This window comes from Crotalus tigris, unplaced genomic scaffold (genome assembly GCF_016545835.1).
Source record: "Crotalus tigris isolate CLP2741 ecotype Arizona unplaced genomic scaffold, ASM1654583v1 scf7180000017833.3397121, whole genome shotgun sequence".
NCBI lineage: Eukaryota > Metazoa > Chordata > Lepidosauria > Squamata > Viperidae > Crotalus > Crotalus tigris.
In genome coordinates this window covers 2,162,119-2,181,645 of record NW_024096661.1, presented here as the reverse complement: position 1 = coordinate 2,181,645, position 19,527 = coordinate 2,162,119, and the positions used below count along the sequence as shown (strand labels likewise).

General features: G+C 39.1%; 1 protein-coding gene across 3 annotated transcripts in view; it reads left to right on the top strand.

Annotated features, from left to right (window-relative positions):
- The window catches only part of MDN1 (midasin AAA ATPase 1), a 128,832-nt gene that overhangs the window by 74,333 nt on the left and 34,972 nt on the right, over positions 1-19,527 (top strand). For all 3 annotated transcript variants that reach the window (XM_039343129.1, XM_039343130.1, XM_039343128.1), the window contains exons 66-80: positions 1,369-1,604; positions 1,816-1,911; positions 3,225-3,319; positions 4,806-4,930; positions 5,335-5,472; positions 6,683-6,792; positions 7,165-7,238; positions 7,802-7,997; positions 9,710-9,866; positions 10,572-10,718; positions 12,309-12,435; positions 13,169-13,274; positions 14,734-14,849; positions 16,023-16,484; positions 18,896-19,125. In XM_039343129.1, the coding sequence (XP_039199063.1) occupies positions 1,369-1,604; positions 1,816-1,911; positions 3,225-3,319; positions 4,806-4,930; positions 5,335-5,472; positions 6,683-6,792; positions 7,165-7,238; positions 7,802-7,997; positions 9,710-9,866; positions 10,572-10,718; positions 12,309-12,435; positions 13,169-13,274; positions 14,734-14,849; positions 16,023-16,484; positions 18,896-19,125 (2,415 nt within the window). The remainder of the gene's footprint in view (positions 1-1,368; positions 1,605-1,815; positions 1,912-3,224; positions 3,320-4,805; positions 4,931-5,334; positions 5,473-6,682; positions 6,793-7,164; positions 7,239-7,801; positions 7,998-9,709; positions 9,867-10,571; positions 10,719-12,308; positions 12,436-13,168; positions 13,275-14,733; positions 14,850-16,022; positions 16,485-18,895; positions 19,126-19,527) is intronic.

The following is a 19,527-nucleotide window of genomic DNA, read 5'->3' as shown; positions in this document are numbered from 1 at the left end:
TTAGAGACCAAGTGCCCAAAAACCAGCCCCGCCCCCACCCCGCCTCCCCGCATGCTCTGTCCCCGCCCACCCGCAGGGCCACCCACTGCCTCCACGGCCCGCTGCAGCAGATCACTCAGATGACCCAGCAGCACCATGGCCACGCCCTCCGCCCGCACCCCGCAGCATCATTGCCCAATGGGGCGCAAGGGCGGAGTTTTGTCACCGCTGCCTGGCTGCCATGTCCTTGGCTGCATTGCTCTGTGCGGATCGTGCTTGGGCGAGTCTCCTCCGGGGGGGCTGCTGGTGAGGGGGAAGTGGGGTTGGGGCGACGGCGCATGTGCCCACAGAGAGGGCTCCAAGTGCTGCCTCTGGCACACATGCCATAGGTTCGCCACCACTGGTATAGAACATGTTGATCACTGATACAAACTGAGTGTAGCGTGCTGGCCAGGAATGGGAAGTTTCAGATTTAAGCGCCAACTTGATCTTAGAATACACTGAGTGACATAGGGGAACCATTACCGCAAACTTTTTCACAGGATTATTGTTGGGATAAAAAGGGGAGGAAACTTACTATGTAAGTTATCTGGTGCTCTCAGAGAAAAAGAGAGGACCTACATGCCGTAAATGAACAATACATTATTTTTAACAATAATTTCTATTGTTTGTATTGTATACAATAATTTGTATTGCATTATTTTTAACCATATTTTAGTAATGCTATTTTGCCAGTGTGGTAGTGGCAAGAAAATAGGGGGTATAGAAAGAGTTTTTGACTTACAACTCTTTATTTAGCAAACATTTGAAGTTATTATGAAGAAAGTTAAGACCTGTTATTGAAGTTACAACTGTTGTAATGCTCCCACAATCGTGATTGTCATTTGGATGCTTTGCAGCCTGTTCACGCTTACAAACAGTTGTCAAGTTCCCTGCAGTCATGTGATCATTTCCATCTTCCCCGCTGACCTCCCCAGAAAATCAACGGAGAAGCTGGTAAAAGGGTCCGTGCTGAAATCCAGACAGGATTTTCAACTCCAGAATGGAAGGGCTTCTGAAATTTCTCTGTTCGGGGGGGGGGGGAAATCCTGCTTGGATTTTGGCATAGACCTTTTTAAGTCCACTTCATTCAATGACCAAAATTCCAGTCCCAATTGTGGTCATATATTGAGAAGTACCTGTAGTTTTTTCCCTCCACTTAATATGGAAAAAAAGTTGCATCTTCTTAAAGTGTGCATGCTCTGGTGGTACAGACCCCCTTTGAAAAGAACTCTCATAGTTTATACAAGCCATCCGGCACCTGCATTTTCTCCCTAATTGCTCATTACTGGAACAGTAATTTTCTTTCACTTACTTTTTTTTTTTTCCTCTTGGTCTTTGCAACCGTAGGTTCAGAAATAAATGATAGTCTTCATGGCAGCCAACTTCTAGCTAGCACAGTATTGCAGAATACACTTTTTGAAAAAGGAACTTCAGAGCTTGTCTTGAAAAGTGAAGGGGGCTATGACTTTTATCACCATCCTAATGTTCAGCAAATCCAACAGTGTCAAGTTCTGCTCAGAAACTTTCATAAAGAAGTGAAGGTACTGTTGCAAGAATGGCCGGAACACCCTGCACTCGTTCAGGTGAGCACATTTAGATTTTTTTTTTTAAAGTAGGAATTATTCAATCATTAATGCTTGCTGAATGCTGACAGTACATTTATATTTTTATAGTAGTCACAAAATAGTTTTATGTTTATATTAAATCATGGACAAATGTTTTATCTTTTCTAGAGGTATAAGTATGTTATTTTATATTATTTTCAAACTCCCATTTTTATTTTTCAATTTGCAGCTCCTAGTGGTGATGGACAGAATTTGTAGCTTTCCACTCTCCAGCCCTCTTTCAAAGATTCTAAATGGCTTGGAAATTCTGCTAGCCAAGTCTCAGGTATTCAGATATTCTAAGTGAATATGGAACAAAACTAGTAAGAAGTGAGAAGCTGTTATAATAGTATAGGTAGCCTTTGTTTAGCAATTGTCACAGATATTGACTGTTTACAAATACACCAATCATTAAACAAAAACCTTAATCATGAAACTGATTTAAGGTCTTGTCAGTTTCAGGCAGGACATCTAGCTGCCCCCTCCCCCAAATTCTAATCCAATGAAGATCACAGAGCTCAGCTTCTTAACTGCAGTTAGTACTTTTAAGTAAGCACTAAGCTGCAGACAAAAACAGCTTGGGAAGAGATAGCTTTTTTAAAGCAAGGTCCCTGCCCTGCAAGGGAAGAAGAAAAAGGGGGGAAAAACCCAACAGATCAGGCACAGGTCACTGTTTGAGAAAACTTTACTGAATGAGACAGTGGCAACCAGTGATATTTGTTCTCGCACTCTCTTTATTTACTTAGTAAACATTTTGCAGTCACTAAAGAAGGACTACCTTCAGTAGAACAAATTTCTAACAAAGTGAATAATGGTAATATTAAAAAGAAGCTCTGTGCCACATTGTGAAATAGGCTCGCAGGCACAAAATTAAGTATTAGGGTAGAATTGTCTCTTCTATTACCTTAGCATGCCGAGTTGCCAAAATAATTCTACTCACTTTTCCTTTGGTAGAGCTAACTAAATAACAGTCCAAAAAGAGTTGCCTCCTGGGAGGAGCAGTCCTAAAAAATGTAAAGAAACCCATCCTTACCCCTCACCTTGAAATTTATGAGTAAAGATTGCCAGGATTGCAAGACTGTATGTAGATTGTGACTTGAAGGCAGACAGCCAAACACCTTTCTCACCTCTAATTCAGACAGCATTTTATTAACGAGGTAGACCAGTTAAAGCTCACTGGATCACACTGGCAGCACATAAAAAGTGTGATTATATTTAAAATACCGTTAATCCTTATTTAGCAACTACAATTGATACTGGCAACTCGGTCATTAAGCGAAGTAATTGCTAAGTAAAACCACAACTGTGTTTGCAATCTTATGTCAGTTCTCTTTGCTTTACAGACCTGCGAAGGTCGTAAGTTGCAGGCATGGACCACAGAGTTATTTTTTTCAATACTCATAACTGAATGGTCACTAAATGAAGCAAATTACTAAATGAGGATTACCTGTATAAAGTGTTCCCCTCTCCCGTGCATTCCAGACACTGTTAAACAGTTCCAAACAACTGGAAAGCAGTTGATTGAGAAAGGCTAGCACAGACAGTGTGAAAAGAATGGCTTTTTATCATCTTCTGCAAAGGTACCACTTTGTTTTGTAGGATTGGGAAGAGAATGCTAGCCAAGCTGTGTCTTTGAGGAAACATCTTGATCTCATCACTCAGATGATCATTCAGTGGCGAAAGCTAGAATTGAAGTATGTACATTTAGTTTCCTTTTTCATTTCTTTTTCTTTATTTCTTTATTTAAATGAGAATAGTTGACCCCTATCTTATAAAGATCCTAGGATGAGTTACAGGACAAAACACTACAGGTAGTCCTGGGTTAACTACAGTATTAGGACCAGAATTTCTGTTACCAAGCAATGCACTCATAAAGCACAACATAATGTGCTTAGCAGCAGCGATCTTGGCAGCCCCAGCTGTTGTCATTAAGTGAGATTCGTGGGTTGTTTAGCAAGCAACTTTTTGCAACTTCTTGCCAGCTTCCAATACGTAGTCATTGGGAAAGCAGGCAGGAGGTCACAAATATCAGGTGGCTTGCAAGCAGGCCATCCAGTGGGTAAATGACTGCCAGGGCCCAGAAGTGAGTTCAGCCAGGCCAAGGAGGGCTGCTGCTGGCACGGAGGAGGCACCCTATGCTCTGTCACCCCTAAATTACCATTGCCATCTTTTGACTCTGGCTTCTGACAAGGCATGCCCAACCTGGCCCTTTGAGAAACCATAGCTGCTCCAGCGAAGCGCCATGGTGGAAAGCTGCAAACGTCCCAGCCCAGCATCAAGACACAAAACGGCAGCTGCCTCAGCCTGCCCACAGCCTGGGAAAGAAGGCCTTGTGCAGCCAGCATGTGGTCACAGCTTATTAGCAGTCGGAGCAGAAAGAGGGCAAAGCTCATCAGGGTAGTGTACCATAGAGTGACGGGCCTTAGAGTTCTGGGAAGCTACAGATGGAGCAGCAGGGTCTTTGCAGCGTGGGAGTGGGCTGGGCTGAAACATTTGGGGCTTTCACTGCAGGGCTGGAGTGAGCTGGGATGGCCGTGGCTTCATATCTTGTTGCTGAGGACAATGGAGTGCAGGTTGGCAGGACCTGCGTAGTGTGTGCATATGGGTGGGGGGGAGTGATTGTTGAAGCACATCCTACAGTCGTAAAACATCATGTGACTGCAGGGGCACTCCAGTGGCTGGGTGTGAATATTATTCGTTCAATGCTATTGCAGCTTTGAACAGTCACTAAATATATGAAAAATAAAAATAAGCAATTCTTCAATATATTAAAAAAGCAACAGCCATAATAAAGTAAGGAAGAGGCCTAGATTTCTTTACAACAAACAGTAGGACTTGCCAAACTGTGAAGACTGGATTAAAAAAAAAAAAAAGTCTTCACTCGGTGTTGGATAAACAAACAACTCTTATTTGGGATAAACTGTAGGAGAAAGGATAGCAGAAGCTGGTTGATGGAGTGAAAAGGGAGATCAGCTTAGAATCCCTACATAGCCACAAGGGAACTAAGTCCAGTACCCACCCACCCTTGGAGTGCGTTGACTCTTTAAGCAGGTGCCAGCTGTTAGTTGAGAAGATTCCTGTGTGTAGGCTTTTAGCATAAATCAATTTCATTGAACCTTCACGTCTGGAACTGGTCTTTCATATAAAACATCGAATTTTTTTTTCTTCTCATGTTTTTAGTTGTTGGTCTGCTAGTCTGGATAACGTGATGAAACAGTACACAGAAAAGTCAATGAAGCACTGGTTTTCCCTCTATCAGATGGTTGAAAAACACCAACAAGAACTGTCAGAGAGAAAAACTGAAGGTAATGAAATATTCATGTAATAAAATGGGCTTTTTAAAAAGCTACATTTTTATGTAGTAAAACAAACTGTTAATAAAAGCTACTGCTGGGGAGTTAGCTTTACCCAATGAAAAAGATGTATCTCTATGAAGGAGATAAATTAATATAACAAAGAGTTCCATAGTTTGTATATTTGTAACTACAGTGATGGATGGACTATAACAAACTGAAATGAAATTGAACTGAGTAATGTGATTTAATTATATTATTGTTCCTTATATTTGTACTAAGGAAATACAGGGGGGCAGGGGTTTTGTACTGCCTGTATTGGAAATCATCAACATTAAACAGCTTCAATAATGTGTTTTTCTCATTTTTCTGCTGCCCATTAATCTCTTACAATTCCAACTTCTTGAAATTGATAGAAGTTAATTTAGCATCTGTGGTCGATACACTGAAACTTTTCATAGAAGGATCCACATTGGGGGAATTTCATACAAGACTGCAAATGCTTTTAGAATTCCACTGCCATGTCTTGTTGATGACACAAAAGGAAGAAAATAGTAAGTACTGGGTTGTTTTTTTTTTTTGTTTGTTTGTTTCTTGGATCAGGGTTAGCAAACAGATCTAGGTACAAAATGTTTAGATATTAAGACAGTAAAGTATGTTTTCTCCCTATTTTATGCAAAGGAGCAGTCTAATCATTACAAAACTTCCTACAGCATCTGTCTACTTAGTGAACAGAGTCCCCAACCAATACCTTTCCAAAGGTCTGTTTTGACTTCCAATTCCCATCAGTCTTCATTAGCATAGTTCATTAAAATCATTATTTTTATTTCTTTAAATAAGCACCCACAACTTAGAGGATCTCATTTACATTTGATTTTTTGTTTTATTTTACAGTCCATCAGTCATAAAAAGCTTGACTTAACTGTCATATTCAGTTTTCTTTAGCTAATATTTTCTCCAATTAGAGTTGTGTGGTATTTCATAGAATGTGTTCCATAACAAATCAAACTAGGTTGTATCTAGAAAACCATTTCTAGTGTGGAAGTGCATATGATTGATTCTGATTACTTAGATAACCATTTTAAGTGGTAATTATCTGAAGAATAACTCTAACTCCCTTTTTATGACCCTATAATCCCTTAATTTGGAATAGAGTTCAGGGCGATTGGGTGGAGCTGAGCATTTACTAGCAGATGCCCTTCCTGATGCCACACACAGTTTGCAGCAGATATTTTTTCTTTGCACCCTAGGAGAGAAACATCGCGTAATGATTAAGTTGCTGGATCCAATAGTGGTTGCTACTTGCAGTACTTTGCAGCATGTTTTTTAAGACATAATAATAAATGAAGTTACTAGTAACCTTCCGAATGGGAGGCAAGTGTCTTCACCACTGGGCCACCTCGTCACTCTTAGCAGTATTATCTAAGAATATAATGATGTTATTCATTGCATTTATTTTTTCTTAGCTTATTCTTTTATTCAATGAAACTAATATTTAATATGTCTAGTGTAACATAGTTAATATTTGTTGTTGCAGTGCACACTGACTTTTTATAGATAACTTTTAAAATTGTTCCATGATAGTCTTGAGTAAGACTTTTTCACCCATTGGCATGATCTTTTTAAAAACTGATAACTAAATGAGATTTTTTTTCCCCTCATGGTTGGATGCCAAATTGATTTGTGAAAATACGCCTCTTACTCTAGTTTGGGACTAAATCTAAATAATGCTGTGGTATTCATAATGGCTTTTTTTCTTTTTAGATGTGCTGTGCAATGTATTATGGAATATATATAATTATTATAAGCAATTTTCAGAATCTGTCCATGCCAAGCTGATTGAACTGCGACGTCCCATAGAAAAAGAACTGAAGGTGAGAATGAGATACTTAAGTATGATGACAGTTGTCTAATTCCTGACATTCAGATATTGATAAAAGGATCGTGTTTTTCTTTAAACTGGAAACATGAAATCACATTATAGATAGTTTTCACATAGTGACTGTCCATGATTAAAAAAATAACTTTGCGACCAATCCTCACATTTATGACTTTTGCAGGTCTGTGAAGCAAAGGAAAGCTGAAGTATGTTAATAAACACAGTTGTAGTTTCACTTGGTGACTGCTTTGTGTAATGATTAAGTTGCTGGGTCCAGTTGTGATTGCTAAGTGAGGACTAATTGCAGTACTTTGCAGTGTGCTTTTAAGACATAATCATAAATGAAGTTATTTGTTTTCCCCTGTAGGAGTTTGTGAAAATCTCAAGGTGGAATGATGTCAGCTTTTGGGCTGTAAAACAATCTGTAGAAAAGACACACAGGTAAATGAAGTTCTGGTAAAAATTCCATTTTTGGCATTCATTGAGATCTCCCTTTTCTTCTTTCAATCTATTGTTTTTTTCTTTAGAACCAACTATGCAAAGTATTAAAAAAAAGACAGACAAACAATTGAACAAAATTCAACAATTGTCTCACAGATCATTGTGCCCAATGCATATATTACAAGACATAACAAATCAACAAAATTATAGTAGGATCTAACTAGCCTGCCTGTTGCAGGTTCATAATAGAAACTTCCATTTCAAATTGAACTGGAATAAAAACCTAATAAAAGCGTGCAATATTGGCTGCGTTCACACAATTCTGTCAGAATCTTTATTTTTTTATTGAACGAGCCACCATTCATAACAGTAAGCCATATTTGATTGGGTTCACATATGGTGCTGTGCCAAGAACAAATAACCATATTCTTGCTTAGTGTTATGTGCAAACCCCAACATTACATACAAAGCTTGAATAATGCCTTGGACCATATTTTAAAGATACTGAAAAGATAAACGTATGCCTGCCATTCTCCTAGTTTTTACTTTTGCTTTTCCTCTAGGACGCTATTTAAATTTATGAAGAAATTTGAAGCTGCTCTTGGGGAACCTTGTCAATCCGCCTTGGTGGAAATGCCTAAAGAAGAACAACTCATTTCCCTGCAGGAACAAAAAACACCAGAGAATGTTGAAACTAATATTCAGAACCTAAACAGTATACTGAGGAAACACCTAACTGTAAAATTAAATGCTACTCAGGTACCTGTGGCTATTTGTTATGATCAAATAGAGCAGACATATCAAACTCAAGGACTGTGGGCCAGATCCTGTGATGTGTTTAGATCTGGCCCATAAGTACACTAGTAGGAGGTGAATGAGTTATGTTGCAAGGGGGTGAATTGAAGCGGCGGCACTACCAGAAAAGCCTGGAGGAGAATCAGCCGGAGCTGCGGTGTTACTGAGGCTCTGCTGAGGCCCTGGAATTGGCGCGCACGGCTCCAGTTGATCGGGGCTTCTGGCAGCCACATGCAGTCTTTGTAGGAAGAATCAGCTGGAGCTGTGGGGCTGCTGGGGCTTCGTGGGGACCCCAGAATCAGCGCACACAGCTCCAGATGATGAGCACTGCGTGAAAAGGCCAACTGGGCAGTGAGTGAACGCATGGGGATGTGAGGAGAGGATATAAAAGGAGGGGTTTTGGCGGGAGGGAGGAGGAGTGAGGGAGGAGAGGAGAGATGCCGATGGGGCATGCCTGAGGGAGAGAAGGAGACAGCAACTGACCCTTTGAGGGCAACCATAATGCTGATGCAACCCTCAATGAAATTGAGTTTGACACCCTGAAACAGAGTATTAAACATTTTTTATACAGTGCATTGGATTCTTTCTGTGTTCAGAGAGTACTATTTCCAGTTAATTATTTATGTGGCAGGTATAGATGAGATTTTAGAGCATCTACAGCACTTAGTTCACTATGTCATTCCAAATTTCAGAACTGAAGTTGCATGTTGACCTTCCCATGTTCAAAAAAATTGGAAGTATGAAGGAAAATATCCTATTCTGGTTACCTGAGATGGTGGACATCTCTTTGGAATCAAACTACTCAGACTACTGCCCCAGTCTACTCCTGTTTAAAGGAGTAGATTTCAGGAACTAACAGCTGGCAGTTTGGAGTAGATGTCTCATTTTATTAAGTAATATCTTTGATTTTTATAAGTATAAATGAATCCAAGGAATTGGCTTTCTAATCAAGATGACTATCTGTTGTGTCCTCACAACACATTACCCTGTCCGTAGCTCCACATGCAGCTAAAACCACCTGTCCTTCAAAAAACTAGATCACGAGTGTAGAACTTGATGCTTTATTAAAGTAACAGGAGGGTGAAACTGGGAAAAATAGAAATACATACAGTAAGAACCCAATACAAAATAAACAGTTTGAGTTGCTGGTGAGCATAACAAATTAGCAAATACAGATAAAGTTCAAGTCTCACCAGTGATGCTATGTATATGGGACATGGATTTTGTCTTCCGTTGAATATGGGTCACAGATTAAGCTGGGTTCTTCAAGAGGTTTCTGTTTCCTTAAAATGTTAGAAAATGGAGTCTGGCTTCTTGAGGATGCACCTTTTTTTTCCAGAATGAGGAAGGATGGGTATTCTGTAGGGTAAAACACTACTAAGCCGACTTTCTAAACAATGAAAGATTTTCTTTGGCCACTAGATGATGCTGAATACATGTTAGAGAACAATAACAGTATATACATATACAAACCCTATACTGAAGCCATGACAATATCTATAATGTGACTTTTTGATCTTGGTAAATACCAGCTAGATGTCAAATTGACTGCCCCATTTTTATATCTGATGTTTCAACTTTTATCTTGAAGCTAGTAACTGTTGATAGGTCCATGTATGTGCCAAAAACACAAAGGTTTCAGTTGTGTTGATCTTCCTATTGTGAACATTTCCCAGAGTCTTCATTTGGAAAACTTCCAGGGGTGTGCATTTCATCCAGAATCACTTCAAGGACGTTTACCTAAACTCACAAAGCGAATGAAGAAGATATGTGCAACTCTAGTGAAGAATAGTTCTATCTTGGACTTGGTGGAGAATCTTGACAATTTCACTGGTAAGCAACCCAAATATTGTTTGTATTATGATTTAATTTGGTATTTTGTTTTAGGAAATTATTTTGGCGTTGTTGACTGTGGTTCTAGCTTTTTACTGTATTTGCTATAACTTAACTAACTTTTTAAAAAGATTCTTTAGATATATGGCTCTTCAAGGCACTTTGTGAACATTCATCTATGTTTCTTTCTCACAATTCAAGAGCCCTTAATCATGTAGCTGACAGCAAGGGGCCACTCAGTCTAATTACAAGTTGTTCTGGAATTATAAGAAATCTGGCAAATTAAACTCTGTGAATTTGCAAAATAAACCTCAGGCCTGAAAAATGAGACAGAAATAACTTTTGAAATAGATTGAATGTTGGATTAAACCTATTGTCAAAGAAAGTATGTAATTAACTGAGCAAAATAGTACATCATAGGACAATAATTTTTAAATCATGGTACCTCAAATGGTCCAACAACGGCCTGGCTGAGAAATTCTGGGAGTTGAAGTCCACAAGTCATAAAAGGGCCAAGTTTGAAGACCCCTGCTCTAAAACAATGACCCCAGAGCTCACTGGTATGTAGTTTTAATACTAGTCAATATTAAAAATAAAATATTTGTATACTGCTCTTTCTCCGGGAGAAAACCAGACTAGCATACAAAAAAGAAAATATAATTTGAGTGACTGTGATGCTCCTGTTGATTCTTCTCCTCCTTGCAGGTGACGTAATTTCTTCTGCCCACAAGTTGCAGAACATGTCTGTGAATTCAACTTCAGAAAAGGAAAAACAGAAATCTGAAGCCAAACACTTACTTCTGCAAAAACAAAGGGCTCTAGCAGAGCTCTTTAAATACCTTGCAACTACAGGTTAGTTAAATGAAAGTTCTTGAAACATATTATGTAAATTTTCCTTTTTATTTAATGAAAATTAAGGTAATTTTCCTAAACTGTAGGACTTGCATAAACCATAATCACTATTATTTCTATCCAGAAGAAAACATGCCCTTGGTTTTTGGGGCTCACTCATAGAATAGATTTCATGCATTGGCAAGCATTTAGTTTTTCTTCGTGGAAACATCTGTAGTAACATAGAAAAAGAATTAGTGTGAAACAGTTGCATGTGGATACAAATAATAGTGATTATGGTTTATGCAAGTCCTACAGTTTTACGGATCTCCTCTGAATATACCCTGGTACTTTATATTGATTGTTTTCCCACCAGTCATGAAGCCTGCATATGATGAGGAATTACCTTAGTTTTTATTAAATAAAAAGTAAAAAAACAGGGACAATACAAAACCATTCAATCTATCTCTAGCTAAGTTTGCTGGAGTAGAGAAACTCCAGCACTTATCTCACTAGGCTTTTATTCCATCGTTGCCTCTCCAAAGAAATCTTCTCCATCACCTGCCATCTCATTCTCTTAAATCAGAGGTGCTAGTGCAGGCATGTCAAACTCGCAATGTCAGGTGACGTCGCGTGACATATCATGAGTTTTTCCCCATTGCCGGCAATGGGGTGGGTGCGGTTTCGGTGTGATGCATCCGGCCTGCGGGCTAGCAGTTTGACATCCCTGTGCTAATGCTTGAGCCTGTGTCTTCTAAATGAAAAGCATCAGCATATGCTGATTGAGGAATTCTGGGAGTTGAAGTCCACAAGCCATAAAAGGGCCAAGTTTGAAGACCCCTGTTCTAGACTTCTAAATTCCTTGTTTCAGAGAATTTGGATTATCTTCACGTACTTTTCCTTATTTGAATATAGTTATTTTTAGACAATACTGTAGTTTAAATAAGATCTAAATGAATTGGAATGAGAAGAGATAATGGTGAGGAAAGTCATGTGATGAGCCTATATTTTAATATCCAACCATAATTTGGGCAGATACATAAACTGTGAGAATTCATTCATAAATCATGTCAGGTCAATATTTTAAGTTACAATTGGTTGAACAAGTCATAGTGTTACAGCTCAACAATGCTAAACCATAATTGATGTTTTGTATCACATTAATTTACAAATAAAGAAAATTCATGAAGTGTGAAGAAAATCTAACTGGTATGTAGGTCCAATGATAATAGTTCCTATTATTTGATTGGAATTCTGATAGGCACACATTCCAAACAAGCACTAAATTTGGATTCTTAAGCTGTTTGAGTAGATTTGCAAAAAAAAATATTTAATATTACAGATTTGAGAAAGATAAAAAATACTGTCAGTTTGATATAGTGGTTAAAAGGCTACCTAGAAACCAAGAGACTGCGAGTTCTAATCATGCCTTAAGCATGAAAGCCAATTAGGTGACCTTGGGCCAGTCATTCTCCCCTAGCCCAATCCACCTCACAGGGTTGTTATTTTGGGGAAAATGGGAAGAGGAAGGAGTAATTACGTATATTCGTTGCTTTGAATTATTTATAAAAATAATAAAGACGGAATAAAAACCTGATAAATATCTTTCAGGATTATCATATCGCAAAGGCCTGACTTGGTCTCGTTCCAAAAGTTCCCAAGATATGCTTATCCTTCATCCATTGGATTTAAACAGAGCATTGGCTTTGGTTAACTGCACACAAAAATTGGATGCAACGTATGTATTGCTTTAGTTCTGTACTATAATGGAGTCTTGATGTCAGAAAGGGTGGCAAAAATATTTTCTTGGATTTTTGAAATCTGGTCTAGGGAGATAATTGATTCAGTTATTTTAAAATCAGATTAAGCATGATGAATATTTTATTGTTTTCTTCTCCTTAGGGGATTATTTTTAACTTTGGCCAATAACAATCTGAAAGATGTGGGTCTTTACTTTTGTTGCTGCTGCTGTTCTGATCAGAGATCCTCTCCCTGCTCTTTTCAGTGAAAACAAACACTTTGTGGAAATTAATAAGATTTACTGGAAGTAATACACAGCAGGGAAAGCCAATAAAGATCAGTTATCCAACTTAAGTATACAATCAAATGCTGATCAAGAATTTGCAAGCTGTAGATTTTGTTTTATTATATGCTATCATATGAAGACTTTGAAGTGTTCTGCCCTTTTCTGTTAGGGCACGGATTTGTTATAATCTCACAACTAAAGTAGTTAGTGTGGCCCCTTTTATGAATAAATATTTATATGATTGGAAGATGGTTTTGGCAGAAGACTAGGCCCATAGATCTGATCTTCGATCAAAACTCTGGGTTTTGCTTATCAGTTTGCCTCCTCAAGCCTTATAAGCTTAAAAAAGTTGTGACTCCATGTAAGTTGTTTACAACCCCATGTGGGCTTCAACCAACGTTTGGATACCTCTGTCTTAAGGGATTCAAACTGTTTTGCTTTTCAGGTTACTCTCTCAAATCTCTCTGTCCTGGGATGGATGCCAGAAATACTTCTATCAATCTCTTGCACATCACTGTAGGCTTCAGACAGCATTATTAGCACCTTCAAAGGTAAAATCCCTGGAGCCAATGTAACATAGTTGTTTTTGGGCCATGGAGACATAAGCTGTAAATCCTTTCTTGTCCATAAGGTTCACTGAGTGTCTTTGGGTCAGTCACTTTCTCTCAGTGCAATCTACCTTATACAGAGTAGTTGCTTTGGGCAAAATGAGAGTCATTTCCAATATATATCAGCTTGAACTCGACAAGGAAAATGGGGAAGTAAAAAGTAATAAAGAAGCAAAACCAGAAGTTTTATTTCTTTTTAATTTGTCACTAAGTGAGATAGCACCACTCATTCTAAGACTCGGTATTCTCTTATAACTGATAGACACTTTCTTAGAATGTGTGTCCTTTAGTTGTAGACTAGACTTCCCCTGTATGGTGAAATCTAGGTATTTTGGGCTACAACTACCATCATCCCCAGCCCTTGACTGCTATTAAAAAAAATAGAAAAATAGAATTCTTTAATGGCCAAGTGTGATTAGACAAACAAAGAATTTGTCTCCGGTGCATAAACTCTCAGTGTACATACAATCAACAAGTGATAAATCATAATCATCATAAAATCCAGTCATTATAAATCATAAGACACAACACTTACTGATAGTCATAGGATAATAATGGCTGAGAACATTGAAAGTCACAATTTAACACAGTGGTTCTCAACCTGTGGGTCGGGACCCCATTTGGGGTCGAACAACCATTTCACGGGGGTCGCCAAACAACGCAGTCCGCCATTTTTTTCCCCTTTTCCTTAGCTGTGCTACTCCCTTTTATTCTATTGGCTTTTGAAAGCCAATAGAATAGACTCTCTTGAATAGAGTCTAATTCTATTGGCTTTCAAAAGCCAATAGGAATTGTCCAGGCTGTCTCTGCCCTGCTGAGCCTGCCAAAAGTCCCATTCTGCAAACGGTGCTGCACCAGTTGAGTAGTCCTTGACTTACGACCGGTTGAGTAGTCCTCGACTTACGACCGGTTGGGGGTCGCGGCATTAAAAAGGTTGAGAACCACTGATTTAACATATTGGACACTGATTTAACATATTGGAGGGCATCATAGAGACAAAAATATTGTGAAATTATGTGGCAATTAAATGAAGAAATGCAGTTGGATAACTACCATTTAATTACATCTTTAGCAGCTGGCTGCATTTAATAATAAACCCTATATATTCAGAATGCTTAATTAGTCACTTAATTTAGGTGTGGAATAAATTTGCAATGCAATTTTATGTAAATGTCAAAGTAACTAAAGGGGAATTAAAAACAAGGTGCAAAATCATATCTTAACTAGTTGATTGTGTAGCCCAGGGGTAGGCAACCTTGGCTCTTTTATGACTCATGGACCTCAACTCCCAGAATTCCTGAGCCAGAAGTCCACGAGTCATAACTCCAAACATTTTACAGCTATTATTAGAGGAACTTGTTTTGATAAACAGAAGGAGAAAAGTTGCTACCTTTTTCCATAGGAGATTGGAGTAAGTACTGTTGAGCGATGTAAAGGATTCACAGCTCACCTCATGAAGATGCTTATCAAGCAGAGGAAGTCTCTCACTGCTTTGACAGAACAGTGGGTTTTCCTGAGGTATTGTCTTTCTATTTTCTATATATATTCCAAACTTACTCCTTCAGACTAAGAATTGCCTTTTCTAGAACTGTATGCAGATAGTGTTCACTTACCAACTGCAGCTGAGACCAGCAACTATGTCGCTAAGCTACATGGTCATACAGTGCAACATCACATGATTGTGCCATCTAACTGTCAGTTCCAACTACAGACTTAAAAAAATCACCTGCAGTCATTAAACATGTCACATACCCACAACTTGAGACTTCCTGCCAACTTCTCCACTGATATGCTTGTCAGAAGCTGGCTATCAAAGTTACAATCGGTAATCATGTGACATGAGGGGTGCTGTGTAACCAATGGTACCAGTTGCCAAAAGCCTGAATGATCGGGTTTGCTGAGTCATTGAGGGGTGTGTTTAAAATTCATCCTGGGTTTTGCTTGCCACTTTGCCCAAGTTAGGGCCTGGCCTAGACAAAGTGGGAGCAAAGTTTGACAGCATTCCCATTGTCTGAGGAAACCTCACTGGACGATTGAAGTACCACAAAATTTGAGAACCCTGTGATGCAAAAAATAAAATGTAATTGCTTAATTGGTACATCATATAGTTTATACATGTCCCATCTCTAAGCCCAATTAAATCATTAATTTTATTCACGGGGCACACAAATATGTCTTCCAGTTTTTGAAATATTTGGTTTTCTCATACTCAGAAGTTACTTAATAATTGCTGAATTGGTCTAAATTCAGATTTTTTTTTTCATAGCAGGATTTTCTTTTTCCCACTGTAAGCCTGGCTAAAGAAAATGAAACAGAAATTATTAGGTTATCATTCTTTTGGAGACAGTCTTGCTCACCTGAGGTTACCATTATTATCCCTATCATTATTCAGGCCTTTCTCAGTCTGTCCTGAAAATTCAGTTTCCTGCTTTCTCTAGTTGAAGGCACCAACTGGGAAAAGCTTGAACAGACAAATCCACAAGTTTCCTGGGTGTCTTGGAAAACAAATTCAGAAGAAAAATAACTTTCTTACAGGATAGTGAGAAATCAAGTACATAATGTAGAAAAAAACAAAACATTTAGGGAAAGCTTTATATCCAAATCTAATAAGAGCTAAAATAGTGTACTCAAATTGTAATAATTGCATTTTAATTACCAATACATCTGTTACTATATTAATCTCTTAAACAGGAATCAGTTAAGCTGTATACGAGAGATTGAGGCCAGGCTGTCTCCTGGAAGTGAATACGAAGTGGTTTTTCCTCCCCAAGATGGCGTTCGGCAGTGGACTGACAGATTGCAGTATCTTTCCATGCAGTGTGTAGTGCTTCTAGAACAGCTGTCTTGGTTTATAGAATGCTGTCCAGAAGACCAAACCTTGAACACCTCTAGGACAGAAATAAAATCTGAAGGGATGGAATTGAATTCTTCCACTATTCTAAAGTCGCTTCCGGAACTGGATCCCTCAGAGGTACAATATCTCACTCCAATGAGTCCAGAACAGCTGCCTACTGCATGCAGGATGCGGAAGCAGGATATGATATATCAGCAGCTGGCTTCCAAGGTGAAAGAGATGCTAGTAGAGGTGAAGGCAGTAAAATCAGATGTGGACAGAATAAAGCAGGTGTCTTCCGAGACTCTCTTCCATTCCTGGTAAGTGAGATGCAGCCTATCATACTGGGACAAAAAAAGGGGTTGCATTTATTTGCAAACTGCATGTAACTGCCTCAGTAGGATTGTACGTTTTCTAAAGGTTGTGCCATAGGAAGGTTAAACCAGTCTTGTAATCAGAGTCCATCATGCTTCAAGGAGATATTCAGTGCTATTGGAAACTGATAGCCTTGCCATGTTGGTTTTCCTGTTTCAATCTGAACATTCAGGCAGAGTAGGGTTGTGAACAGCTTACTTTCACATTTCCAAATGTTTACAGTCTGTAGTGAGCAGAGTACTGGCATGTGCAGATGTACACAAATAGTGATACCAACAGTGCTAAACCAGAAAGCAAATCCTGTCCATAGAAGTCCCAAGGCAAATGAGACCATAAATCAGGGGTAGTCAACCTTGGCTCTTTTATGACTCATGGACTTCAATTTCCAGAATTCCTGAGCCAGCTAAGCTGGCTCAGGAATTCTGGGAGTTGAAGTCCACGAGTCATAAAAGAGCCAAGGTTGACTACCCCTGCCATAGATGAACATAGTCCAGGAACAGTTCAAAGTCCAGGTGTCAAAAGATAGTCAGCAGATCCTGGGTTGAAAAGCTGAGACTTGGGTAGCATATGGGTTTTTCCCAATGGAGGAGCTGACAATTGCATTGTGTAATGGCTCTGTGAGTAACCTTGAGAGATGGGAGGAGGAGCTGCCCCCTAGACAGTGGTCTGGTAAAATCAATTTGTGTAGGCATCTCAGAGCTGATCTTCCCTAGTTCTCTGGAAGATAAAAGGCTGAGAGGGGAGAAGTGTATTCAGACTTGCAAGATTGGTATTAGCTCTTCAAAGTAGTCCAAATTAAGTAAGCAACATTATGAATATTAGTACTACTTTTGTTGTAAAGTTACAGTGACAGAACCTTGCAAATATTTATGCGGGAGTATTGAACATTCAAAAGGATCCACAATCCTTTAGATGCCATACCATATACCAGTGGTGGCGAACCTATGGCACGCGTGCCAGAGGCGGCACTCAGAGCCCTCTCTGTGGGCACGTGTGCCATGCCCCAGAGATGGCAACCGTCCCTCTTCAACCAGCCGCCCGCTAACTCACCGAGATCCCACATGGCCGGATGCATCCCAGCACGGCTGGTTCCCCCCCCCCCCGGCCCTCCCTCGCCTTGTCTCGTCTCACCCCACAATACGAGCCTCTTACCCACCGCCCCACCTGCCAGAGACCTCCTGGATCTCCCCAACCCTGTCCGGCCCCCACAGGCATCCCTCCCCACAAGCAACATCGAGGTGACCATGCTCACCTTGGCCACACCCACCCAATCTGCCATGACCACCACAGTCACGCCCACCCACCTGGCACCCGGTGATAAATAAGTGGGTTTTGGGTTGCAGTTTGGGCACTCGATCTCTAAAAAGTTCGCCATCACTGCCATATACTTACAGGATTGCACTTGTACTTCCTGACTCAAACAATAGTTTTCCATATGCAGGCACTCTTGAGACTAATGTTTCAAATAGATTTTTCATGATGGGGCAAAATAAGTGTGACATCGATGGTGGGCTGTTTACCAGAACGTATTTTAACAATCTGCTGCATACAGTCGCTGGCGTTCTTTCATGCCCAGGGAATTTTCGAGCAAAGTCATACACTATTTTGTGCTTTGTAATAAATCAGCTTTCTCCTGATGTTTACACTTTATTCTTAAATGTAGATATTCTAAAAATTGGCTGTATTTTTTTTTAGTGGGACCCCAAGCAAAATTGTTAAGTCAGAGATGGGAATCTTCTCTAACTTGTCATTTTTTTAATGCATCGTTACCTTTTTTAACTCTTTTTTTTCCCTCATAATTGAACATTTCTATTTTTTAGTTAGCATTTAATGGAATGAATAATTAATATTCTAATAGAACCAGTATTTCTCTATATCAAAAGATTATTTTCCAAATATTAAAAATAATTATTATGAAATGCCTAGTAAAGTTGAATATCAACTTCCTCCTTCATATTTAAAAACATTCATACATGGCTGGATTTTTGATTGTTAGTTGTTGTAAGTTGAGTTGCTATATGACTGGACTCCATTTTGCAACCATTTTTATGCTGGTTGTTAAACAAATCACAGTGGTGTATTGTAACAAAAGTCTATTAATATTTTCTGCTTGCTGCTTTCTCCATGCTGCTCTAGTTGGGGCATTTTGAACAAAATTTTTAAGGTGGTTTTTGTAACTAGATTATATAGATTGTTTGGCTTCTCTCTCTCCCCCCCCCCCGACCCCCGATGTGTGTGTGTGTGTGTGTTGTATTTCTAATGTCAAATCACTCATAAGTGCAACAGAAACCACTCCATATTTATTCATACCAGTTTTTGTTCAGTTTCAAATTCTCTTTTCAATGTTCTTTCCCAGGAAAAGTTTTGAAGTATGCTCTTCAGGAGTGGATTGTTTGCTGAAGGTTTCAACTCAACTGCAGGATATTGAGTTGTTATTTACACCACCTGTTTCTCAAGTCAATCAAATTGGATCACAGATGGCATTAATCAGGAGTCTCATATATATCCAAGGAGAAATTAATAGCAGTGTAGATGATTTTGCTATCTGGAAGACACAACTCTTCAGTTCAATCTCACACTGTGAAGGTAAAAATGATTCTCTCCTTCTGTTCAGTAATGCAGGAGCTTTATTGATTTGATATTGTTCTCTGCTGGCCTGTAGGATTTTAACTACAATCATTACTTTATACATTCCTAAGCATTGCTTTATGCTTGATATCATCCAGTGATCACAATGTTAGGCTGTTCTTTCTAGAAATGGGCTTTTTGTAAGTGAAAGCACAGTCTTTAAGGGGCTGGGATCTAGGACATCTACTGTTCCCTGAGGCCATTTTTCTTGTACTTCTGCAGTATTTGGAAGCAGATTGTCTGAGTAGTGGACCTTCTGGAAAGCAAAAGTAAAGAAGGGATCAACCTAAAAAGTAAAAGAAAAATTACTGCTGCATTGATCTCTTCTTTCTCGGCTCTTCTAGACTTACCTTTGAAGTC